We start from the raw sequence: 23501 nt of genomic DNA, 5'->3' as shown, positions 1-23501 counted from the left end.
TAGTGATCTTCAGATGTTTTCTGCTCTATGGTAGGGTTGTTGTCTTTTTGACACATTCAAATTAATTTAGTTTAACAGAAGCTCAAACACATCAAACGAATGGATAACAACTGTCATATTCCTGACTTGGTACAGGCATTTTATTATGTAGACAATGGGGGCTTTAACCTGGTTTAATAGCCATGGTGGCTTTGGTAAGTTTTTCACAGATGAAAAAAATGCAAGTTAATTTCTGCGCAAAATTAAACATAGTTAGTTAAAGGTTTTTAAAGATACAAAAAAAATATTACATTTTCACTCTATCGTCAGCATTGTCATAGGACAAAAACATATGCTGTCAGTTTGTAAATGCAAAGTGATGTGACAAATTGCAAATAGACACAATCGTGTAATCACTTGTTATTGTGTCCAAAATATATAGCAAATAATGTGCCTGGTACCAAGTATGCTCTTGTAAAAAGTTCGAGGAAAATTCAAAAAGGAAGTTCCTAATAAAATTGCAAAATCAAAACCTCAAAAACATCACACTAATGGATAATTTAACAAAACACACTTGTCATATATTAACTTTTATAAACATAGAAAATATTTGATGAACAATACTGGATTATGCGCTTTTCTTTTTGAAGCACCATTTTGCTCCTCCAGATGTATTTGAGTTCCAACAGCATCCTTTGGTCTGACAAGCTTCTTTTGTAATACCTTCCCATCCACACTCCATTCTGTAGTTTGGAAGGACTTCACATTCACCTAAATAATGTATAATGTTGATAATAAAACTACCTGTTTTTTTTATCAAACTGGTCCTCATTTAAAGGGTAACACTTGAGAGTCCAGAATGGTTCACTAGAAGTAGGACAAACTAATTAAATACCATTTATTTACAATATTGTTAGGAAACATACAGAATAGATTAGCTTTAATATCAAGGTAATATTAAATAACACACGCATCGAATTAAACAAAACTTACAAAAAATATTTAATCTAGTTAGTTGATACGTATGAGTGAAAAATTTCCACACGATGATTCTGCAGGCATAAAGACCAAATTTCGTAACAACACTAAGACAGAAAGCTTGTATCCCTACTGTTACAAATTAAAAGGAAATATGTTTTGATAAGTTTACTTCCGTGAATGCACTTGGTCAATACATCAGGCTAGTTTTACTTGTTTTAATATGGTACAATTGCTCCTACGTTGGGTGATGTCTGAGGGATATATTCGAAGAAATCTTAATGAGCTTTCAAAGTGGAATAAGACTATTGAATAATATAGTTTAATGACAACCACATGTTATGCTATTTTTTCTTCTTCCTTGGGTCAACAATACGTCAATACTAAAGAATGCATGTTGTTACGATGTCAAATTACATGTTAAATTTCTTACGTATTGCCGTTTTGAAGCACCATTTGACATCCGGCTCTTGTATACTTGAATCATAGCAGCAACTCTTGCTTACACAATCCGTTTCTGATATTCCGGTCCATCCACATTCCTCTCTGTATATAGGAGCTACATGGCATTCGCCTAATACCTCTGTCAAAGATAATATTTCAAATCATTCCATGTACTCAATTGTACTTCATACTGAAGTACGACAATTAAGATACAGACAACTCTAAAAAGCCACATTCGTTGATGTCACATTTGAAAAGAAGAAGACATGATTGTTGTTTTCACTAGTGACTACTATTCTTGGTCATTCTTGGTCATCTATGATACAGATATATTATGAACGTCAAATCATGAACTCAGTACAACATCAATAGAGACGCATTTACCAGTATCTTTAAATTGATTGGTTTAATTTTTGGGCAGTTTTCCGCACTTTGGTCGGATTACTTTTGAAATATTTATGTAAAGTAACAAGGACTTATTGTGTATAGGTTTATTTTAATTCTAGCAAGTACCTACCTTTTCCATCTGATTTCTGGAAACACCATTTCACATTTTCACCACGTGCGTTCGGGTTGAAACAACATTTCCTTTCCCCACCCTCGCAAATGTATTTTGTTATATTTGAATATCCGCATTCTTTACGATATTTTGGCAAAACATCACATTCACCTGCATTAAATAAATAAATGGATGAATGAAAAACTTAACAGAAATATCCATGGTATAGAGAAATTTATGTATTACTGAAAAATTATTACACCAGGGTTTTCGATATCACAAACTAGTCAAAACATTTACTAAATTTTATCATCGGTATAAAGACATCATTCGTAAATATAGCTCAACATGCAGACTTCTAATACGTTCAGGTATTTCACATCCAATTTTTTATGGTAATATTCTTTATAAAGCACAAAGGTGTCAGTATTCACCTCAGAAACTTACAAAACCTTTGAATAGACTTATTAAGAAGGGATATAATTACGATACTGTTGTCAAGTCATTAAAGATTGCATATTTTGGCGTTAATATTGAGTCACTGATAAGGACTTTGCATCGGAACTAAACACATTTATTCTAAAAACAGTTGTTGGCATGACACGGGTTATGTTCTTCTCGTATATGTTATGATGGTATGATACTAAACCCCTAACGGGAAGGATTGTGCCTGATGTTCATATGATGAAATCATAATCTTTCAGTCAGTTTAGTTGAAGTCTGGAGCTGGCATGTCAGTTAACTGCTAGTAGGCTGTTGTTATTTATGTATTATTGTCATTTTGTTTATTTTCTTTGGTTACATCTTCTGACATCAGACTCTTGAACTGAATTTTAATGTGCGTATTGTTATGCTTTTACTTTACTACATTGGTTAGAGGTATAGGGGGAGGGTTGAGATCTCACAAACATGTTTAACCCCGCCGCATTTTTGCGCCTGTCCCAAGTCAGGAGCCTCTGGCCTTTGTTAGTCTTGTACTATTTTAATTTTAGTTTCTTGTGTACAATTTGTAAATTAGTATGGCGTTCATTATCACTGGACTAGTATATATTTGTTTAGGGGCCAGCTGAAGGACGCCTCCGGGTGCGGGAATTTCTCGCTACATTGAAGACCTGTTGGTGACCCTCTGCTGTTGTTTTTTATTTGGGCGGGTTGTTGTCTCTTTGACACATTCCCCATTTCCATTCTCAATTTTATAGTGATTAACAAATTAATCAATCTAAACCGATAACTATAGAAACTTTTGAATTGGTCTGTTTGTCAATATACGTTAACATGATTAAAAGAGTTATTTAGGACCACAGTGGCCTGAAAACATTGGTAGTTCATTGGCAGTGTGTCAGTTCGGAGTTAACCCGGGGCGATCTGGGTTCGACTTTGATCTATATTGATAACTATAGCTATTTTTCCCTTCGCAGGTGTGCTTTTTTTTATCCTCTGAGTACTCGGGATTCTTCTAGAAATTAAAACTGACGCCATGGCATAACCAAAAAAACAACCAACAAGCAAACAGCATTCTTTTGTACAAATCACAGGTATACAAATATAGTATTCCCTTATTTGTATTTATTTGCAGTTTGCGTTTAATTTAAACTATGAGAAATTAGAGACAATGATTTAGATTTTATTAACTAAACAAGTGTTGGGAGTCAATTTCAGGATAAAAACAATGTATGTACATCTATTTGTACTCACTATGAAAAAGGAGAAAAGCTCGGCAAGCCTAGCTTTTTCGTCCTGTTTCTAATGCTCATACAAATAAATTTTATATTTTATATACATTCCCTTATGCTTTGGACACATACACTTTACTTGCAAACATTAATATGAATATATTTTAAAAGGACACTATATATACTCATACTTACTCTTTGATTTTTCAAAGCACCATTTAGCTCCTCCAGAAATACTTGAATCATAACAGCATCCCTGTGATTCACATTTCTCTGGAGTAATTCCTATCCATCCACACTCCTTACGGAATATCGGGGCGACATGGCAATCCTCCGCAAATCCTTCAAAAAAATAATTATTTGGCAGTAGGAATTTGAATCTACAAATTGTTATTTTTGCTAACTAATAAACGAAAACGTTTAGAACCAATGATTTTACGGCCAAAGTCAAAGTATTTTCAATGAGTTCCAACCTTTTTCATACAGTTGAAAAGATAATGACCATTGCTGTCAGTGGAATATTTTAGGCCTATAGAAATATGTATAACATAGAATAATCAAGATAAAACAAGTATTAATATATCTTAGATAACAGCATTCGCCTTGTCCTTAGTTTTTGTTGTGTGGTACTTTTTAAAATTCACTCCCAATATCAAACAGTACAAGATATATGATTTCACTAAGTAACTGTAAAGGACAAAACTCAAATAAAAAAAAATAAACAAAATAAACCATACAACACTAATCAAAGTCACATAATGACGAAAATTGAGTTATGGGATCAGTATCCCTGGAGACATAGTTGTGCAGTCAAAACTACTTCCAAGTCTTCATGTTGGTCTTGTTATTAGTTGTTGAAGCGTAATTATAATACAAAAATAAAACCCACAATATATACTTTCCAGACGTTGTAATATACATGATGTGATGTAGAATACTTACCAACCCCTAAACTCGCAACAACTGCAAGAAGAATGGCGCAGATGTTCATTCTAATGGTGTTTTGCTCAAAAGAAACTTCAAATATCTTTATGCCCCTAAAAATATAAACCAGTAAAATGAATCATACATGTTGTATGTTTAAATATATAAAATTATATTTTCTATTCACGAAGAGATGTATCGCCTGTATGTCATGGTCATAGTTGAGTGCAATTGAACTATGAATTAATGCCACATGATAGCCTTAAAAACGAGATATGTTAATCCTAGCTAATACAACTGCATACCAAATATCATTGCCTTACCATTGATGGATTGTTTAAAACTGTCTTAGTCTTAGATGCATGATTTTTTTATTAGTTGTTAGTGGCTTTGAACTAGCTGTCAGATAACTGCGAGTACTCTCAGATCTGTTCATTGTGTCTTTTTGTGTCGGGATGTATAAGTACCCGTCCACGTCCACTTGTATTTTTGTCCATCTGATGAGTTAAGCCTTTTTCAACTGATTTTTATAGTTCGTTCTTATGTTGTACTGTTATACCACTGTCCCAGGTTAGGGGAGGGTTGGGATCCCGCTAACATGTTTAACCCCGTCACATCATTTATGTCTGTCCCAAGTCAGGAGCCTGTAATTCAGTGGTTGTCGTTTGTTTATGTGTTACATATTTGTTTTTCGTTCATTTTTTTATATAAATAAGGCCGTTTGTTTTCTCGTTTGAATTGTTTTACATCGTCTTATCGGGGCATTTTATAGCTGACTATGCGGTATGGGCTTTGCTCATTGTTGAAGGCCGTACGGTGACACATAGTTGTTGATGTCTGTGTCACTTTGGTCTCTTGTGGACAGTTGTCTCATTGGCAATCACACCACATCTTCTTTTTTATATTATTCACAAAACTAAGCAAACATTTCAAAGTCAATAGAACATGACTGAAGGAGTGAAGCCAGATGCTTTACTTATAAATTAGATGACTCAAAGCTAATATAACTGCATATCTAATATCATTGAGTTACCATGGCCATTTATGGTTAATTATTAACCTTAACTAATCACAGAGCAAAAGTTGTAAAGGCAATATAAAATTGAGAATGGAAATGAGGAATGTGTCAAAGAGACAACAACCCGACCATAGCACAAATAACAGCTGAAGGTCAACAACAGGTCTTCAATGCAGCGAGAAATTCCCGCACCCGGAGGCGTCCTTCAGCTAACCCCTAAACAAATATATATACTAGTTCAGTGATAATGAACGCCATACTAAACTCCGAATTGTACACAACAAACTAAAATTAAAAATAATACAAGACTTATAAAGGCCAGAGGCTCCTGACTTGCGACAGGCGCAAAAATGCGGCGGGGTCAAACATGTTTATGATATCTCAATCCTCCCCCTATACCTCTAGCCAATGTAGAAAAGTAAACGCAGAACAATACGCACAATAAAATTCAGTTCAAGAGAAGTCCGAGTCTGATGTCAGTAGATGTAACAAAAGAAAATAAACATTAATACATAAATAACAACAGACTACTAGCAGTTAACTGACATGCCAGCTCCAACTGATTGAAAGATTATGTCTTCATCATATGAATATCAGGCACAATCCTTCCCGGTAGGGGTTAAGTATCATACCATCATAACATATATGAGAAGAACATAACCCGTGTCATACCATGACTTAGGTGCCCATGAAATGTGCCAATGCTAATACAACTGCATATCTATCATCATTGAATGTCATAAGAGGTTCATTCTAAACCGACCTTATCACAAACATATTCATTTAAACTGAGCAAACACTTTTGAGTATTAGACCATTCAAACTGAGATGAGGGCCAAATAAGCGTCATGAAATAGATTGAATGTTTCAATGCTAATACAACTGCATTCCAAACAACAAAATGACTTACCTTTAAATAAGCCATGTAGGTTTCCCTTAAACTTACATAAACTCAATCTTTTTAGATACTGTTGTGGTCGCCGTCCACGCCAACGACGACAGAATAAGAACGACGATGTTTCACTTTAATCGAGATGAAACAAAAAAATAAAATAAAGCGGGATATGGTCGCATATAATACAATCATTCATAAAAGAACGGTGAACAAAAACACAGGTAGAAAGACATGAAAAATCAGATGTAACAAAAATTGGGGGAAAATATAGCTTGGTTACACAAGTACACAGCAGTAAACAATAAGTAGAAGGAAAATGATAATCCTATCTTTCACTTAAAATCATTTATTTCCAATAGTTATTACATACCTTCAACGTTAACTCCTCTGAAATACACAATCGAAGCAAAGAGGCTAGTGTATATGTCGTTAAGTTGATCTTGATTATATTATATATTCTGCAATCATCCAATTAAAACATTTACTTTATATTATACATCTTTCCTGTGCATGTCATGTAAAGAAAAATTCGTTAATCAGATATGTATCCATGATTTTGCAAAGGGGAAAGGGAATAAAAGGTAACTTTTGGAGTAGGACATGCAATAAATACACTAACCATAAAAATAATATATATGTAGCTCCATACGGGGGCGGGCCTTCTGCTGCCTCCACCCCTTAACACGTCCTTGTTAACATAACTAGTTATGCTTTTTAAACGACATGTGGTTCAAATAATTAAACCTTTATTCATAAGTTTAACGGTAGTTGACGCTAAACATTAGCTAGGAATTAACGTTTACACGTAATGTAAATACTTGCTGGGCTTCTTGATAAATTATTTATAGTAAGAATGTCAAAAAGTAAAATCACAAAAATACTGAACTCAGAGGAAAACCTAATCGGAAAGTCCATAAGCACATGGCAAAATCAAATGACAAAGAATCAAATAAGACAAATTTGTAAATGTAAACCCTCATGACGCACATTCCATTAACACAAGACTCAGATGTGGGTCTCGAATCATTTGGAATAACAAATGTTTATGCATAATTTGGAAATATTTAAGATATTTACTAAATGTGTTAATAATACCGGCCACAACTGATAATTTCTAGCAATTTTCTGTAATTAGGGGCCATAACTTCTGTGCAATTGTGGAACCGAAGTGAAACGTAATCTACTGCAGCAGCTGTAATTATCTTTATACATAAACTAATTTAAAGATCAGACAACTAACGTATAAACTGATTGACAGACTGCAGTAAAAACAATTGTTCAGTTTGAAAAAGACGGTGATATTTCCAAATATCAGAAATTATTTTAACAAGTACTTATATTGGACGCACTGATTAACTGATTGAAGGTCAGACATTTGTAAATGCGTATTTTCCCTTTCTTAAAACGATAAACATCCGTTAACAAGCCGCCCTTCCTCTGAATAACGGAAATTATAAACGCTGACTCTAGAAAAATACAAATTTAAAATATGTACATATTTAATTTAATAACAGTGACCACAAGTTTTTTCTACTTTTAAATTAAAATAAATGCTGCGTAAATCTGGGACAATTATGTGTTAATATGATGAAAAAGTCCGCAAACAAGAAGAAAAGAAGCTATATTATACTCATCATTCACAACCAAATATCAAACGACCTTGTAGCCATAGACAAGAGTAAATACCTACAAAAACCAAAAGAAGCTCGAACCGGACAGGACATCATACTTACCCTTTACAGCTAGCCACAAAAGATTGTAGGAAATGGCCCTTCTTCGGAAACAACGTCAAGGATTGGAACAAACTGCCTCCAAACATCGCTACATCAGAGTTGTTTGATGTATTCAAGTCTCTAGTGGCCAAAACTAAATCGATCAACAACTTGTTTTTAACCATTTCATAATCTTGCGCAATTTGCCAGAATATTTATCATGTTGAATGTGGGCAGTATTTGGAAGAACTTTCTTTTTCCTTGACTTTCATCGCTTTTTCATCAGTAAAACACTTGCTCGAGTGTTGTATGTATCTGTTTTGCTATGCGAGATCTATAAATTCTAAGTCTAGCAATGTCAGTATGGACAGTATCGGGACGGTAATTCTGATGTCTCATGTATGGAGAGGGTCATACTCTACTCGCTTAAGGACTCTTGTACCAATTCCCATGATAAAGAGTATTGATATAGTGCGAAGTTGGTCTGTTACAAAGAAGAAAAATGTCCTTTTCCAACATACTTTTTTTCAGTGGCAATCTAATACCCGCCTCTCATCTCTGTTAAAATACCTTGTAACATCAACATATTGTGTTGATCAAACATTGTTCTCTTCCTGAATATGTATGAAATATTTGTCACTGTGTGTTGATCAAACAACTTAAATCTCTTTTGTGTTTTAATAGTATTCAGATATATAAAAAAAGAAGATCTAGTATGATTGTCAATGAGACAACTCTCCACAAGAGACCATATTACACAGAAATCAACAATGATATAAGCCTATACCGACCGCATAGTCATCTATAAAAGGCCCCGAAATAACAAATGTAAAACTATTGAAGCGAGAAAACTAACAGTCTAATCAATTTGCCAAAAAATGAACATCAACGAGAACAAATACGCAACACAGCAATAAACGACAACCACTGAATTATAGGCTCCTGACATACATAATCCAACGGAGTTAAACTTGTAAATGGGATCCCAACCTTCCCCCTAACCTGCGACAGTGGTGTAACAGTACAACATAAGTGCGAACTTTTAAAATCAGTTGAAAAAGTTTCGTTTTTCTTGGCGTAGTTAATGCTTTGGGTTTTAAATAATACCTTATCGAATATTATTTGTTCTACTAGTACTCTTTTTTGACATCATATGCATCTGAGAGCATCATTTTAAATCGTTAATGGTTCAAGACTTCTTACTCATGCAAAATATAACATGTATAAAATCAATTAACCAATCAAATCCCTTGATGCCCTCTGCATGTTGAGAACCCTTGTAACAACTCCATCAAGGGTCTATAGGTTATCTGTTGCATGGCAAAATGTCCGCCTCTATCAATTATACCCATTGCTTTCAAGAGCAAGTCTTGAATCCAAAATCCTTCTTATGTGTTCAATTTATTGTATTTAATGCTTATTTTGTTTATTGTTCTGAACATGCATGGCATATTTGCTACTAGACATAAAGGTGCTCCGAAAGTGAAAGCAGATCCTGCTCCACATGTGGCACCCGTCGTGTTGCTCATGTTATAACGAATCCGGTAAATAGTCTTAATTCGGTAGGTCACATTCATGAAAGGAAAGGGGATTGTAAACATAAACATATCCGATATCATCTGTGGAACGGTTAACCAACTTGTGATGGCGTCCGTAAAATTTACGAATGGATGATTTCAACTTCACCATTTGGAACTCTTGGTTTAATAGCTTCCTTGTGAGCAACAACACTTTATCAAGAAAATCATGATAGGAAATACAAGCACGGGAATATCGTATCCATTGGGAAATATGGTATCCGGTCGTTCCGGCCCCAAACCGATCCGGCCCCAAGTCAATCCGGCCCACGTCGATCCGGCCCAATAATAAAATATGAATAAACTATATTGATTTTAGAGGAATTTGTGACAAATTTTAGTAAAGATAAGATAAGATAAGATATTTTTATTCCAATTAAAGGGTCCATGAAGAGCAAAGCAATTTATTACAATGATTTTTATAATTGTTTCAATAATGTTAACACTAATCATAAATATGAATTTAACTATTTGTTAGATGTTAATCTAAAGGCATAACAATATATCTATTATTAACAGGCAAATATTCTCCAAGTCTTAAATAAAACAATATCTATACTATATTGAGAGTTTTCTCAGTTCCAAACATTTATTAATATAAATAGCAATATTTTTCAACACCTCTAGGTTTTCTTGAATAAAAAGCCAATTAAATTTGGCAATTGTGCTTAACTTTTCAAAATTTTGATAACCTATTGAAATAGTATCATAAAATTCTTTTCTTAATAGAGAGTTATAAAGGGGACACTGACATACAAAATGTTCTTCGTCTTTAATTTTATCTAAGGTGCATTTTTTACATAATATTTGTGATTTATCTATATAGGTTTTAGCATATCTATCTGTTTCTACTTTTAGGGGATGTGCACTCTAGGAACATTTTTCATCTCTAATTTATTCTTTGTTTGATTGATTGAATATGTTGCTAAAATGCTAAAAGTTAACTTACTATGACAATCAGAAAGATTGGGTATAAAGTCAGAAACTTTAAAGTATAGTATTTCTGGTAAAAGTTCTTCTGAGACAATAACATAATCAACTACACTTGATCCTAAAGGTTTATGGCAGGTGTATTTGCCATATAAATCATCTATAACTCTACCATTTAATATTCTCATATTTGTTGAGATACACATATCTAAAAGTTGTTTACCTCTAGTATTAAGTTTATTATCACAACTACACCTTAATTGTTGTACACTATCGTAATCATACTTTTCATTTACAGTAATATGACTATCATTATCATATACTAGTACATCATTTTGTAAAAAATCTGTCTCAGAACCTGACCGGGCATTTAAATCGCCACACAATATAATACCACCTTTATTTTTATACTTGTTAATAATATCTCTTTCTATGATATCTAATAAATCCTCCTCTGATTGAGTCAAAAAACTTGAGTTGCTTGGTGTTATGTAAGCTAAACAAAGAAAAATATCATTTGTAAAGTTAAAAATTGTCTGTCTAATATAAATGGAATTGCAAAAAGTGTCCGATGATGGATGACAACAGGTAAGTGAAGTATTGGAGTACCAGTTAAAGAACTATTTTAAATTGATACGAAAATGAGTATTATTGTGTCTGTTTGTATAGCAGCTTCAACATATTTTAAAATATGAAGTTATTTTCCATGATAACTTTAACTTTGAATGTCATGGCGACTTTTATTTTATTTAGTTCATACACAGAATAGATAAATAAATATTTACAGTCCAATGGAACCTATAAAATTTAACTCATCATAATGACTTGTTTAATCATTAGTCTATAATTGGTTTGTTTTTTTAACAATTGTCTAATGATTGTGAACTAAGGTAATGCCACTTGTAATCACTTAATTCAATCAAATCCTGATTAATTAAAGTTACGTAATCAACAAGGTCTTTATAGTTTGATCTTCTGGTTGGTGTATATAATAATAATTAATTGTATTTTTTTATATACGTTTTAATATAATTATACCCAATAATCTTGGAAATTTGTATTAAAAATATAATCAACCTAGTTGTTTTATACTCATTTAAAGAAAATATTTTTCAAAGGCCTTTTTTATTTTTTTTTACTGTACACCTTTTACATTATAATAAAAATCATCAACATTTATGAATTACAATTAATATATATCTTTATTTTTATTCCTTATAAATATATTTTGTATTGGGGCCGGATCGACTTTACATGTGGGCTGGATCGACGTAGGACGGATCTACTTGGGCCGGATCGACCCGAAAGCTGAGATATATACCCAGTATGCAGATGATGCTGGAATGTTGGTACTAAGAAATGGGACGTTCACAATTGGAAAGCTAAAATCATATCATGTCGTAAAGTTTTGCTTTCAATCGACCCTCAGTGTCAATTTCTAGATGTAAGTCAAGATATGAGGCCGACTTAATGCATCTGTTGTATCCTTTATCTCTAGTTCGATGGGATAGATGCGTTCAATATAGTCACGAAATTTTGAATTATTTAGTGAGAGAACATCATCTATGTAGCGGAAAGTAGAGTGAAAGGATATTGCTAACTTCTCATTGTAAAGCAACCACCAATCAATCAATCAAACCCTTTAATAAACTTGTTGGTTTCCAGCTGGATTTCTCATTTTATGCTCAGAATTTAAATTGACAAACTAATATGTACTTTGTGTACAATTTGGAAATTAGTATGGCGTTCATTATCACTGGACTAGTATATATTTGTTTAGGGGCCAGCTGAAGGACGCCTCCGGGTGCGGGAATTTCTCGCTACATTGAAGACCTGTTGGTGACCTTCTGCTGTTGTTTTTTCTATGGTCGGGTTGTTGTCTCTTTGACACATTCCCCATTTCCATTCTCAATTTTACATTATTATACAAACACAGGGTGACTCAAACTATTAAAAAAAAAGCAATTTTAACGAACATGCAACCTTGTATGTGTTACAAATGCTTTATTTTGTAAAAAAAAGAGTATGACAGGGGCCTGAACTGCCCACAAAAAATATTTAGCAACAGTTTCACACTCAGTGTCTGATTTTTGTCAGGTTTGATTTAAGTGCACTAGAAGAACAAATATCAATAAAGTTTATTAAATTATCTAGTCAGAAGAAGAATCACACTTCTGGCATACAAAATTATAGTGTATCTTTGATGTATTTTTTTATCTTTAATTCATACCTTATAATGGTTTACTTTTGTAAATTGTGATATGGATGGAGAGTCTCATTGGCACTCATACCACATCTTCCTATATCTACCTATAATAAAGTTCATGGTTTTTTGTACAATATCTAAAATAACTCAAACATACAATGTTTTATTGTTAGAGAAGGGGCTAAGTGGTCAGGGAGCTAGTATAGAAGTGTAATAGAGTGTTAAGACTCTTTTTCAGTGCAAGTCTTTATTACTTTTATGTAAATGTATTTGTCCTTTCAAAACATATATGGTTATGACTATATCTTTGATAGTTTCTGTCAAACTTACTCATAATTAGTCAAATACTGGTTATGCTTTAAAGAGTGATAAATAGAAGGGTTGTTTTCTCTGGTGTTTGTTGCTGCATTACTGTTTCATTGACATAAACTTCATATTACCTTTTATATATACATTTGTACACATAATTTTAGTCATTTTTACTATCTATGCATACAAAATTGAGGACATAAACTACTTCATTTGAACCATTTCATGATAAAACTATTTGAAGGAATTAATATGTATGTCTGTCCTTTAGAAGAGATGCCATTCACAATAGGAAAACAAATAATTCTTTTATTTATTTAAACAAACAATGCATTAACTTCAATTGTTCCTTTATACAGACATTAAGAACCACTGCTTCCATTACATGCATTACTCTGGTGACTGTAAGTGGACATAGCTGAACACAAACACTTTGTATTTTCTAACTTGATAGCAATTATCTGCCAACAAACATCCTCTTTTAGTTAAATAAGATGCTTAAGTAATTGTTAAAACTATTGTTAGTATGGCATCCATTAGATTAAGGCATATCTCATGTCAGTCCTTTCTGGTAACAAGCAAACCTCAATAGGGATTCATATATCAAGGATCTTTCCAAAGCTTTCAAATAGTCATAAGGTCTTGTGTATGAAATAGTCGAATTGCTAATACTATTTTCATTTTCTATTCTTCCTTTATAGGTTTTCACATCTTCAATTTCAGTCAAGTGCTGTTCAGATATTTCTAGAGCAGTAAAAACAACCTGAAATACAAAACAATCATTGAATCAACAGAATAAAGATATGAAATACAAAAAATAGTATCAAACCATATTCTTTTAATTATGACCAGTTCCTTTTGTTGATCTTAAGAAAATTGTGTATATTGACTTTAAATACAGGATTTCATTAAACTGATTACATTTTGGATACAGTGATCTCCACAGAAATTTTGGATACCATCACATTTGGCATAAAAAAATAAACTGATTTTATTTTCAATACATCATTTGTCACGTCCCTGCAATGCTCTATTTCCTTTATGTTAAATCGGTTTATATTGTTCAATTCATAACTGAGAATACCATTAACCTATAACCTTAACAGTTGTTCCAGTTTATGTTTTCATATTCATTTATAGTCACAGTATTAATTTTTTCCTCTTAGACCAAATAAAAATATATGTGTGGTTCCAGTTAAATATCCTATATCTATACAATACTCAATATCTAGTTGTTTCTTGTTATCAAAATGATATATATTTTACACAAAGAAACCTAGTTTAATCCGTATATTGAAACAATGCACTTAAAAAATTACCAAGGAGATCTAACAAATAGTCTGTTAATGCGTGTGCAATGTCATGAATGTGTATTTTTTTCTTTTGGGATAATTTTTCCGTCTACTGTGCCTTTGGGCATTTGTAGGTATTATCGTAAAAATACGGATTTTTGTCATAACTGGTCTGGTCCGATCTGTAGTTTTCAAATGTTAAAATGTTGACCAAAGAATCATTTACAAAAATAAACAATGTTTGACAAGGGATTGTGAAAAATATGAGGCTTTTAACATGTTTAATGCATTAAAAGAATGAAACATTTACTAAAACCAATTATGATCACTCTTTAGAGAAGTATCAAACTTATTTAGCACAAAATTAAAATGTTTGTGACAGGATTGCTTCCCTTAGAAAACTTAGTAGATACTTAGTCAGCCATAAGCGGTTGAGATAAGGAAGTACTTCTTTAGCTCAGTGGGTTAACATGCTGCCTTGTAACACAGAGGTCCTGGGTTCGAGTCCCAGTGGAGACATGCGATTTTGCAAGAAGAATCATGCACTTCAGTTACATGTTTAATATACGCTTTCAAAGTACTGCATAAGTACCGGAAGTGAAAGAAAGTAATTTTTTTTTAAAGTTATACGACCAAACATTTCCTAAAAAGATAAATTGTTTGTATATTTGAATTTTCATTTTTCAAACATAAATTTCGAAATTGTTTTATGATTTTCTAATTACATTTTCTCCATGTTGAAATTTGCGATTGGACCACATGGTATTAATCAAGTTACTAGTGTCAGCTAGGGGCATTTGTATCCAAACAGTTATCACTCAAAGGGCAATAAACACCTATTTAATCACTCTAAATTGCCGCAATTGTTCGCCTTGAACGGATTACAATTAATGATAAGATACATGTAATATAATTTTTATGATCACAAGCGTTAATTATATGAAAGTTCAAAATTTAGGGCATGGTTTGCGATAGCGATATGCAAATAGCATCCTCAAAATAATTATAGCGTAGTGAAAATTATTATAGCATCACAGGAAAAAAATATAGTGTCTAAGATCCACGGACACAAAAGTAAAACTTAGTGCCAAGGTTACCACAGAAAGTAACACATTTTATGCAGGCATTAGAGGGTGTTGGTCTAGCAAAAAGTGATCCTCTGATTTCAATTTAGAATTACCTGTGTACCAATAACAATGGCTCCATACACCAGTCTACTAGGTTGCTGTTCTGAATCTACTCCTATTCTAAAACAAGTACTGTTAGTCTCAAGTAATAATTGACCACCATGTGGTCCAAGAACATTACAAGGTTGAAGATGATGTGATCTAAAATCCATTGAATGAAGTAATTTCCAATTCCTCTTCCACTGTTTTATCTGTAAACTCAGATAAAAACTTACTTTAATTCTTCAGTTTTCAACCATTTTCTTCTATCAAAAGGTATTAATTTCTTTATCTTTTAGGATTTAATGTATAGAAGGAGACATGAAAAAAAGTTGAATTATGCTTCTTATCTTCATGGCTTGTACAACATTTTTGTAAAAAATTAATATAAAACCTGCATACCACAATTTTTGTATATTGTTTATATAATAGATAATGGTTGAAAAGTACAGTATTTGAGTAATTACAAATTTTGTTTGTAAGCATCATGTTTTAATGATTAAATCAATCAAGTAACACACTCTTTTAAAATAAGATTTAACCACATGCTCCTCAGGGCGCAGATTTATACGACCGCAGAGGTCGAACCCTGAACGGTTGGGGCTATATATTATGGACACAACATTCAAGCTTAATACAGCTCTGAATTTGGATTGTAATTAAATAGTTGATACAGCATAGGTTTCTGACACAGAATGAATGTGGTCTTATTAACTTAATTTTTTTTTTGGCTTTTGAGCAATTAACTATGCCGTTGAATATTAATCCTCTCAAAAAAAAATATTTGAAGAAATTCAGATTTAATTTCTGAAATCTGAAATGAGAAAAATTGAACCCCCCCCTCTTTTTTTTCACCTCCCCCTTTCCTTTATTCAATGATCTCAATTCAAATTTCTAATGGAGTTTGCAACAATTACTACTCATTTAAATACATCATAAAATATTAAAATATAAAATGGCATACAGTCATGGTTAAAATTAATATATGATGCCCGCGCTAGCATATAACGTTATAAAAGGACATAACTCAAGAACTGTAAAAGTGATGATGCCAAAAATTGAACTTAAACTGAGCTAAGAGGTAATAAGCATTAGATACACATTTCATTAAACTTAGTTGAAACAAACTTAAGTTAAGAGAACAGAAACTAAAGAATTCTTCAAATTTTCGATTTGTAAAGGGCATAACCCTAGAATGGTAATCAAAGTGCTTGTAATCAATGAATGGTAAAGACTGCTTTAATTTATCAGTTGGTAGTAAAGTAAATATTGCATAAATATATTGTATGTAGCATTGATTTAAGTTGATTCAACTACTATTCTGGACAAAGAAAGATAACTTCATCTTTCAAAAATTTCATAAAGCATTGGTTTTAGGTGATTCAACAACCATTCTGGTAGTGTTGGATAATCGGTTGAAATTACCAACCGATTATCTATTACAATCGGTTGACAGCAACCAACCGACTATCGGTTATAATCGCATCATAATACCTTGCCCTTTTTTTAAAATGAAATCATGTATTTAGTCTCATTGTACATGTCTAATGTGTATATTCCATATCATTGCAGAGTTTATATATTCATATTAGATCTTTTGTTTCCTTTTCATATTCTGGCGTACTAAATTATAATCCTGGTACCTTTGATAATTATCTATTTAGCTGTTAAAAAAATGAATTAATAAGAATCAAGATTCAAATTGAACATATTTTATCTCATAATTACAACATTAATTACCAACAGTGACACTAACATTTCTAAATTTCAATGGTGTAACTCACAAAACAATTTCAATAACATAGCTGTATGAACATTTGAATGCTTCTAATTAAGAACAAATATATAAAGTTTTGAACTTTAAGAAATTCAAAATTAACAAAAAAAAAAAAACAATGCATTTGCATTATAATATATACAGTAAACAAAGGGGATAAAGGCAATGTCTGTTCATTCGTGTAGAATGCTTTTTTTCACTTTTGTGATCATTATTTTCTGTCAATTGTGCCATTCGTGCGTCTGAACTTATAATTGCAAGAATGCAGAATCATTACATAGTTGAACCGTATCCGAATCCTGATTCTTATATTTATAAAAAAGTAAAAACACAAAAATACTGAACTTAGAGGAAAATCAATTCGGAAAGTCCATAATCACATGGCAAAATCAAATAACAAAACGTATCTAAAACGAATGGAAAAGAACTGTCATTTTCCTGACTTGGTACAGGCATTTTCAAATGTAGAAAATGGCAGACAAATTTCAGAAAATTTACAAAAATAAACGATGTTTGGCAAGCGATTTGAAAAGAAATATGACGTATTTGATGCTACAAATGGATAAAACATTAATAAAAGGCAATTTGCAACACATTCTCATGAAGCAAAGAAATTATTCTGTCTAAAATCAGAACGATTTGTATGCTCTCAAGTAACAAGTACCTGTATTGAAAGAAAGTATTTCATACAAAGTTATAAATCTTAAGTAACATTCCATCAATCTGCAAATATTTATAGTCAATGCTTTTTTCACGTTTATAAAGAAGGAAATTGGTTATGTCTTTAATTATAGGATCTTTGACATTGTTATTGTCATCGACTGATACATGTGATATTTTTTGTTATTATCTGTTTGACTGCGCATATAAAACGCAAACCGTAAACGGACCGGAAGTTGATAATATAAAAAACAGAAACTTTAACGACAATCGATTGAACAAAATACCAATCGATTATCGACATCGCCAGGCCCAACCAAATGATTTCCGACTTATTCCGATCATCGGAACAAAACTACATTCTGGACAAAGAAAAATAACTCCAATTAATTGTCTTGAAATTACAAAAATGCTTGTTTCTGGCCACTTGTTGGCCCTTTATTACTGGACTGTTTGCCCCATAACCCACAACCTTCTACTTATGGTATTAAACATTGTGGTACAATTTCAAAACAACTGAAATACTTATACACACCTTTTTGTACCAACACTAGATAAATGCTTGTGTTGGGCCCCTAATTCTTAAACCTTAGGGACCAAAAAATCAATCCCATGCTTCCTTTTGTAGTTATAAACATTGTGTTAAAATTTTATTGATTTCTATTTATTAATACTCAAGTTATTTATGCGTAAACCATCCGTCTTCGGACAACGCTGACGACGACGCCACCGCCGTGATACCAATATACGACTGCAAAAATTTTTGCGGTTGTGTAAAAAATGCTCTATTAATGACAGCAGTGTCATTTTTAATTTTGAGGTAACACACAAATATAATATTCAAATATAACCATATTTGAATAGTTAGAAAAATCGCTGTGACTTGAATGTGAGTGAATATCTTTACTGACAAAATAAAATATTTCAATTACCTCTCCTATCACAAGAACAGTTTCTTCTTGATAATTATCTACTAAACTGTTACTATGGAAATAACATCTAAGGTCTGGCACTGATTTTACAGTCAGCTCTCCAATCTCCAATGTTTGGTTCAATACATTTCCAGCCCTATAAAAGATAATTATAGAATAACTAATTGAAGACTTTCATTCATATTGAAAATTAAAATTATGTGTCTTCAGTATTGTATTGTTAATTCACGCATGTTGAAAGGTTTGTATGTCATCTTTCCATGTAAAATCATTGATAACTTTGAATTGTCCCCCTTTAATAGATTTGTAACGAAAATAATTATACAATTGTGTCATCTTTTCTGAAACAAATAATGCAAAAATACCCAATTCATTATCACTGAACTAGTATATATTTGTTTAGGGGCCAGCTGAAGGACGCCTCCGGGTGCGGGAATTTCTCGCTACATTGAAGACCTGTTGGTGACCTTCTGCTGTTGTTTTTTTCTATGGTGGGGTTGTTGTCTCTTTGGCACATTCCCCATTTCCATTCTCAATTTTTATTTATCTATTAATCATGTATGCATGAAATATAATAATGTCATTGGTCTTAATATTGGCAGCTGTTTAATAATTGTGCAATTTTAATTTTTTTTTACAAGAAATAAATTAATTCTGTAATTGTTGTGGCGTTTGTATATCTTTTTATAGATATATATATATCATGTATATAATAGTCAGTCAAGAGAGATTTAATCATGACCAGCTGTCCACGGTCATATTGGTCACAGAGTGGACAAAACTAATAGATGGTCAAATTGTTGATATCTTAAACCTGGGAATAAAAAAAACATAAAAAACTGTGGAAAGGAGTTTAAGTTATTTATCAACATCTTTATAAACTCTGGGATTTAATTTGAATGAGCAAGACTAACAATGATGGGCAATGTGAGAGAGGTCTGTTTTACTCTTGATTTAGTTTTCTGTTATCATGATTATATCACATTTTTTTGTTCAATGTCTTTGTAGTTTCTATATTAAAAGGCCATGCCTGTCCTTCGTCACTCCAAAGAACTGTTCATTTCAAACCTTCACATTTGGTTATAATCAATGTTAGAGAATAAACCAATTAAACCCCATCAAAGTGAGACAATCCAAAATAATCAATGGCTTAACATGAAAAAAAGGTTTAATATTAAAAAACAATTTGTAAGAAATTCATATCAGATGAAAATTTTTATATACAATTTGATCCATCGTGATATGAATTAAGATATGAATGATTTTTTATTTAATTGACTTAGTTTCTGTATTTAAAGGCCATGTCTATCCTTTGCCCCTCAACAAAAATTTTCATTTCAAACTTTCATATTTCATTTTGGTTATGAACAATGTTATATCACATATTTGATTGTGCTCCACATTATGTTTAAAACATTCTTAGACCTGTCATATATTCACACTAAACATTCATACTGTTTTAACATTTATTTTTTCTAATTTTCACATCTGTTTTAATTACCTAAACATGAGTTTTGTTTATACGAGTAGACTACATGTTCAATATCTTACCTGGTTCCAAGTCCACATGTTTTTAAAAATGCTCTGCAGAGTTCTCTGTATGACCCTTCTGTACAGCGATTCAGTTTGCTGTCTACCATAAATTGTTTCAGGTCGACATAAAACTCTCTCACGGATGCCATTATACTATCAAACAGACTGTAAATATAAAAAACATATTTTTGTTTAATCTTACCACGTCACTTTCATGACTTGTTTCATATTCATATATATCCATAATTTGTAAAACATGTGAAAAGTACTTATAATATACAAGATATAAATGTCATTTCAATAACATTTTTTTTTACAATATCAAAATAAGGCCAACTAAAATTCATAAGAAGATTTTCATCCAAAGTTTTGAAAAAAAGGGGGCGGGTGGGATAATTTTATTTTTAAAATTTTATTTAATATGAAACCTTCTTGCGACGTGAACTTCATATGCAAGTGTTATAATTAGCTTATACCATGTACATGATGTGCATGTGTAAACATGTATAAAGAATCGTACATAATTTTTCAAATTCTTAGATAAATATCTCTGATTGCCAACGACTGTTCTACATGCAATTGCTACTTTAGAAACCCATCTCCAGTAAACAGTAAAATCATGGAGAAATTCTCTATTCAGTTGGACTACTTTTTAAGCAGTGGTTTGTAGTCCCCATAAAATTATGCAAATGCAATGGTATGCAATGTATTATGAATGAAATGAGACCTCAAACAGTGTTGGTAATAGTAGGGTTGTGCTTCTAAGATTCTCAAGTTTGCAAGACTGAAGCAAATATAATTACAATGTAAAACATGAAGTTGTTTAATGACTCTTTTAAGAGTATTTGATGTTTTTAAACAGAAACAATAGACATGGGTAAATCTAAGGGCTTTCTATGACACAATGTGTATGTTTGTTCACTTTTTGAACTCAATATACAGTCATAGATCTAACAAGTTCGTGCTTTTGTCAGTTTCTTCAATCCAGTTATGTTTTTTTCAACCATTGTGATCCGTGATTCTTGCGCTTTTGAAATCTTTCAGAGCCCAAATTTACTGACACAAAGTCAATGTTTTATTAAACATGTTAAAAACAAGAATGTGTCCAAAGTACACGGATGCCCCACTCGCACTATCATTTTCCATGTTCAATGGACTGTGAAATTGAGTAAAAAATCTAATTTGGCATTAAAATTAGAAAGATTATACCATAGGGAACATGTGTACAAACTACAAAGTTTCAAGTTCATTGGACATCAACTTCATCAAAAACTACTTTGACCAAAACTTTAACCTGAAACTCCCACTTTCATTTTCTATGTTCAGTGGACCATGAAATTGGGATCAAAAGTCTTATTTGGCTTTAAAATTAGAAAGGTTATATCATAAGCAACAAGTGTACTAAGTTTCAAGTTGATTGGACTTCAGCTTCATCAAAATCTACCTTGACCAAAAACTTTAACCTGAAGTGGGACGAAAGGACTAACGGACGCACAGACGAACGAATGAAAAGACTGACGGATGGACAGACCAGAAAACATAATGCCCCTCTACTTTTGTAGGTGGGGCATAAAAATCCATGGTTTTCTAATGACAGAAATTTCCAATTTTCCGCTATTTGTGTTCTTGGACACAGTGTATTACTTGTAAACCGAAAATTTCATGCCCTTCTGGTTATCTATCTCTATTCTCTGTAGATGATATTGTCATCATTGAGCAGCAGAATTTGTCAACATAATCGTTTTAAAGTACTCGAAACAAGAACTATGAAAACCAAAATTTAGAACAGGAAGTTTGAATGAAACCAAATTAGTGAAGGTTTCCAGTATTAACGGAAATGAAAAAATTCCAGAAATCGTAAATTTTAAAAATAAAAAAAATCGGGGAGGGACGATTTCAGAGGGCAGGCGGGGATGAAAATCTATCAATTAATTTTAATTGGCCTAATCAATTTTTTATGATGTTCATACACCTCCAGTCCTAACAAAATGTGATTGTTTGTGTTGTTGCTTGACATCAGAACAGATCAGAGTACATGCACATCTAAGGTCATTCAGCGACAAAATTTAGCTAAATACCAAAATTATTATACATTTTATATGTCTCTGGCCTTATGTCAGTTCTGTTAATGACTATTGCATAGATTACATTACAGATTACAATGTTTACCATAATAAATCATTATCAGTTTCCGTTTCATTATCAATAACTTCTTCATATTTATACACTTTATCTGCCTCTATTTTGCACCTGGCTAATGCTTCCATTTCATTTGTCCATCGGGCTTGTCTATCTTCCCTTCGTTCACCTTCGGAATAATCACTTGGTAAACTGACATTAAAATTCAGAAATCGTTCTAGAATTGTTATAAATGCCTTCAAATTTGGTGACAAATGCGATATTTGTGAATTGTAAGACAGCGATTTATCAAGAAGTGTGTTGATGTCAACAGGCTGCACTGCATAGAAAATACCTAATCTCTCTAAATTAGTTAGGTCCCAGTGTGACACTAAATTGTCAAAAGAAGCCTTAGATGTCAATTGTTGTCTTAAAGGCCTTGTAGGCTGCTGCAAACTTGATTCAGGTACAATCAACAAATGATCGCCCATTTTTGATTTCTGCAAAATGGTATACTCGGAAGAGGGGAGAGAAACGATAAATTCACGTTCTAAATTTATAAGTTATCTGCTAAATCTACCATTTTAGGAACACCATCAGATAGAATTTAAACCACACAGTCGATCGGGTAGGGGATTTTCATATCTTATGTATTATTATTCAATATCATTAAAATATTAAATCATACTTGCACTGGATATACAGCTGATTAATTAAAAACGCACTGTACAAGTACCTGGTCGGAATTTACCAAGTTCTTTTGATAAAAAAAATAATTCGTGTTACTCCCCTTTGTATCATGTGTATTGGAAATAAACTAGACATCAGCCCTCCCTGAAAGTCTGTGATCCTTTGTTATTATACCTAATAAATCTTTGA

At 32.3% G+C, this 23501-nt stretch overlaps 2 protein-coding genes across 2 annotated transcripts; both read right to left on the bottom strand.

Moving 5' to 3' along the window:
* Positions 1–553: 553 nt before the first annotated feature.
* LOC143084871 (integumentary mucin C.1-like) lies at positions 554–6911 on the bottom strand. Its single transcript, XM_076260924.1, has 6 exons — positions 6781–6911; positions 4516–4610; positions 3769–3915; positions 1919–2071; positions 1391–1540; positions 554–750 (listed from the first exon to the last, which is right to left on the bottom strand). The coding sequence occupies exons 2-6, from the start codon at positions 4562–4564 to the stop codon at positions 608–610; spliced, it is 642 nt and encodes a 213-aa protein (XP_076117039.1). The 5' UTR covers positions 4565–4610; positions 6781–6911; the 3' UTR covers positions 554–607.
* A 6515-nt stretch (positions 6912–13426) lies between these two features.
* On the bottom strand, positions 13427–23137 carry LOC143084866 (uncharacterized). The gene is made up of 5 exons (XM_076260922.1): positions 22674–23137; positions 20523–20669; positions 18972–19107; positions 15617–15814; positions 13427–13907 (listed from the first exon to the last, which is right to left on the bottom strand). Exons 1-5 carry the CDS (start codon positions 23111–23113, stop codon positions 13698–13700), a joined length of 1131 nt encoding a protein of 376 aa, XP_076117037.1. The 5' UTR covers positions 23114–23137; the 3' UTR covers positions 13427–13697.
* Positions 23138–23501: the final 364 nt, after the last annotated feature.

The sequence above is a fragment of the Mytilus galloprovincialis genome, chromosome 8, assembly GCF_965363235.1.
Source record: "Mytilus galloprovincialis chromosome 8, xbMytGall1.hap1.1, whole genome shotgun sequence".
In the NCBI taxonomy this organism is placed as follows: domain Eukaryota; kingdom Metazoa; phylum Mollusca; class Bivalvia; order Mytilida; family Mytilidae; genus Mytilus; species Mytilus galloprovincialis.
Note: the sequence above shows the minus strand (reverse complement) of the source record. Positions and strands in the feature narration are given on the sequence as shown.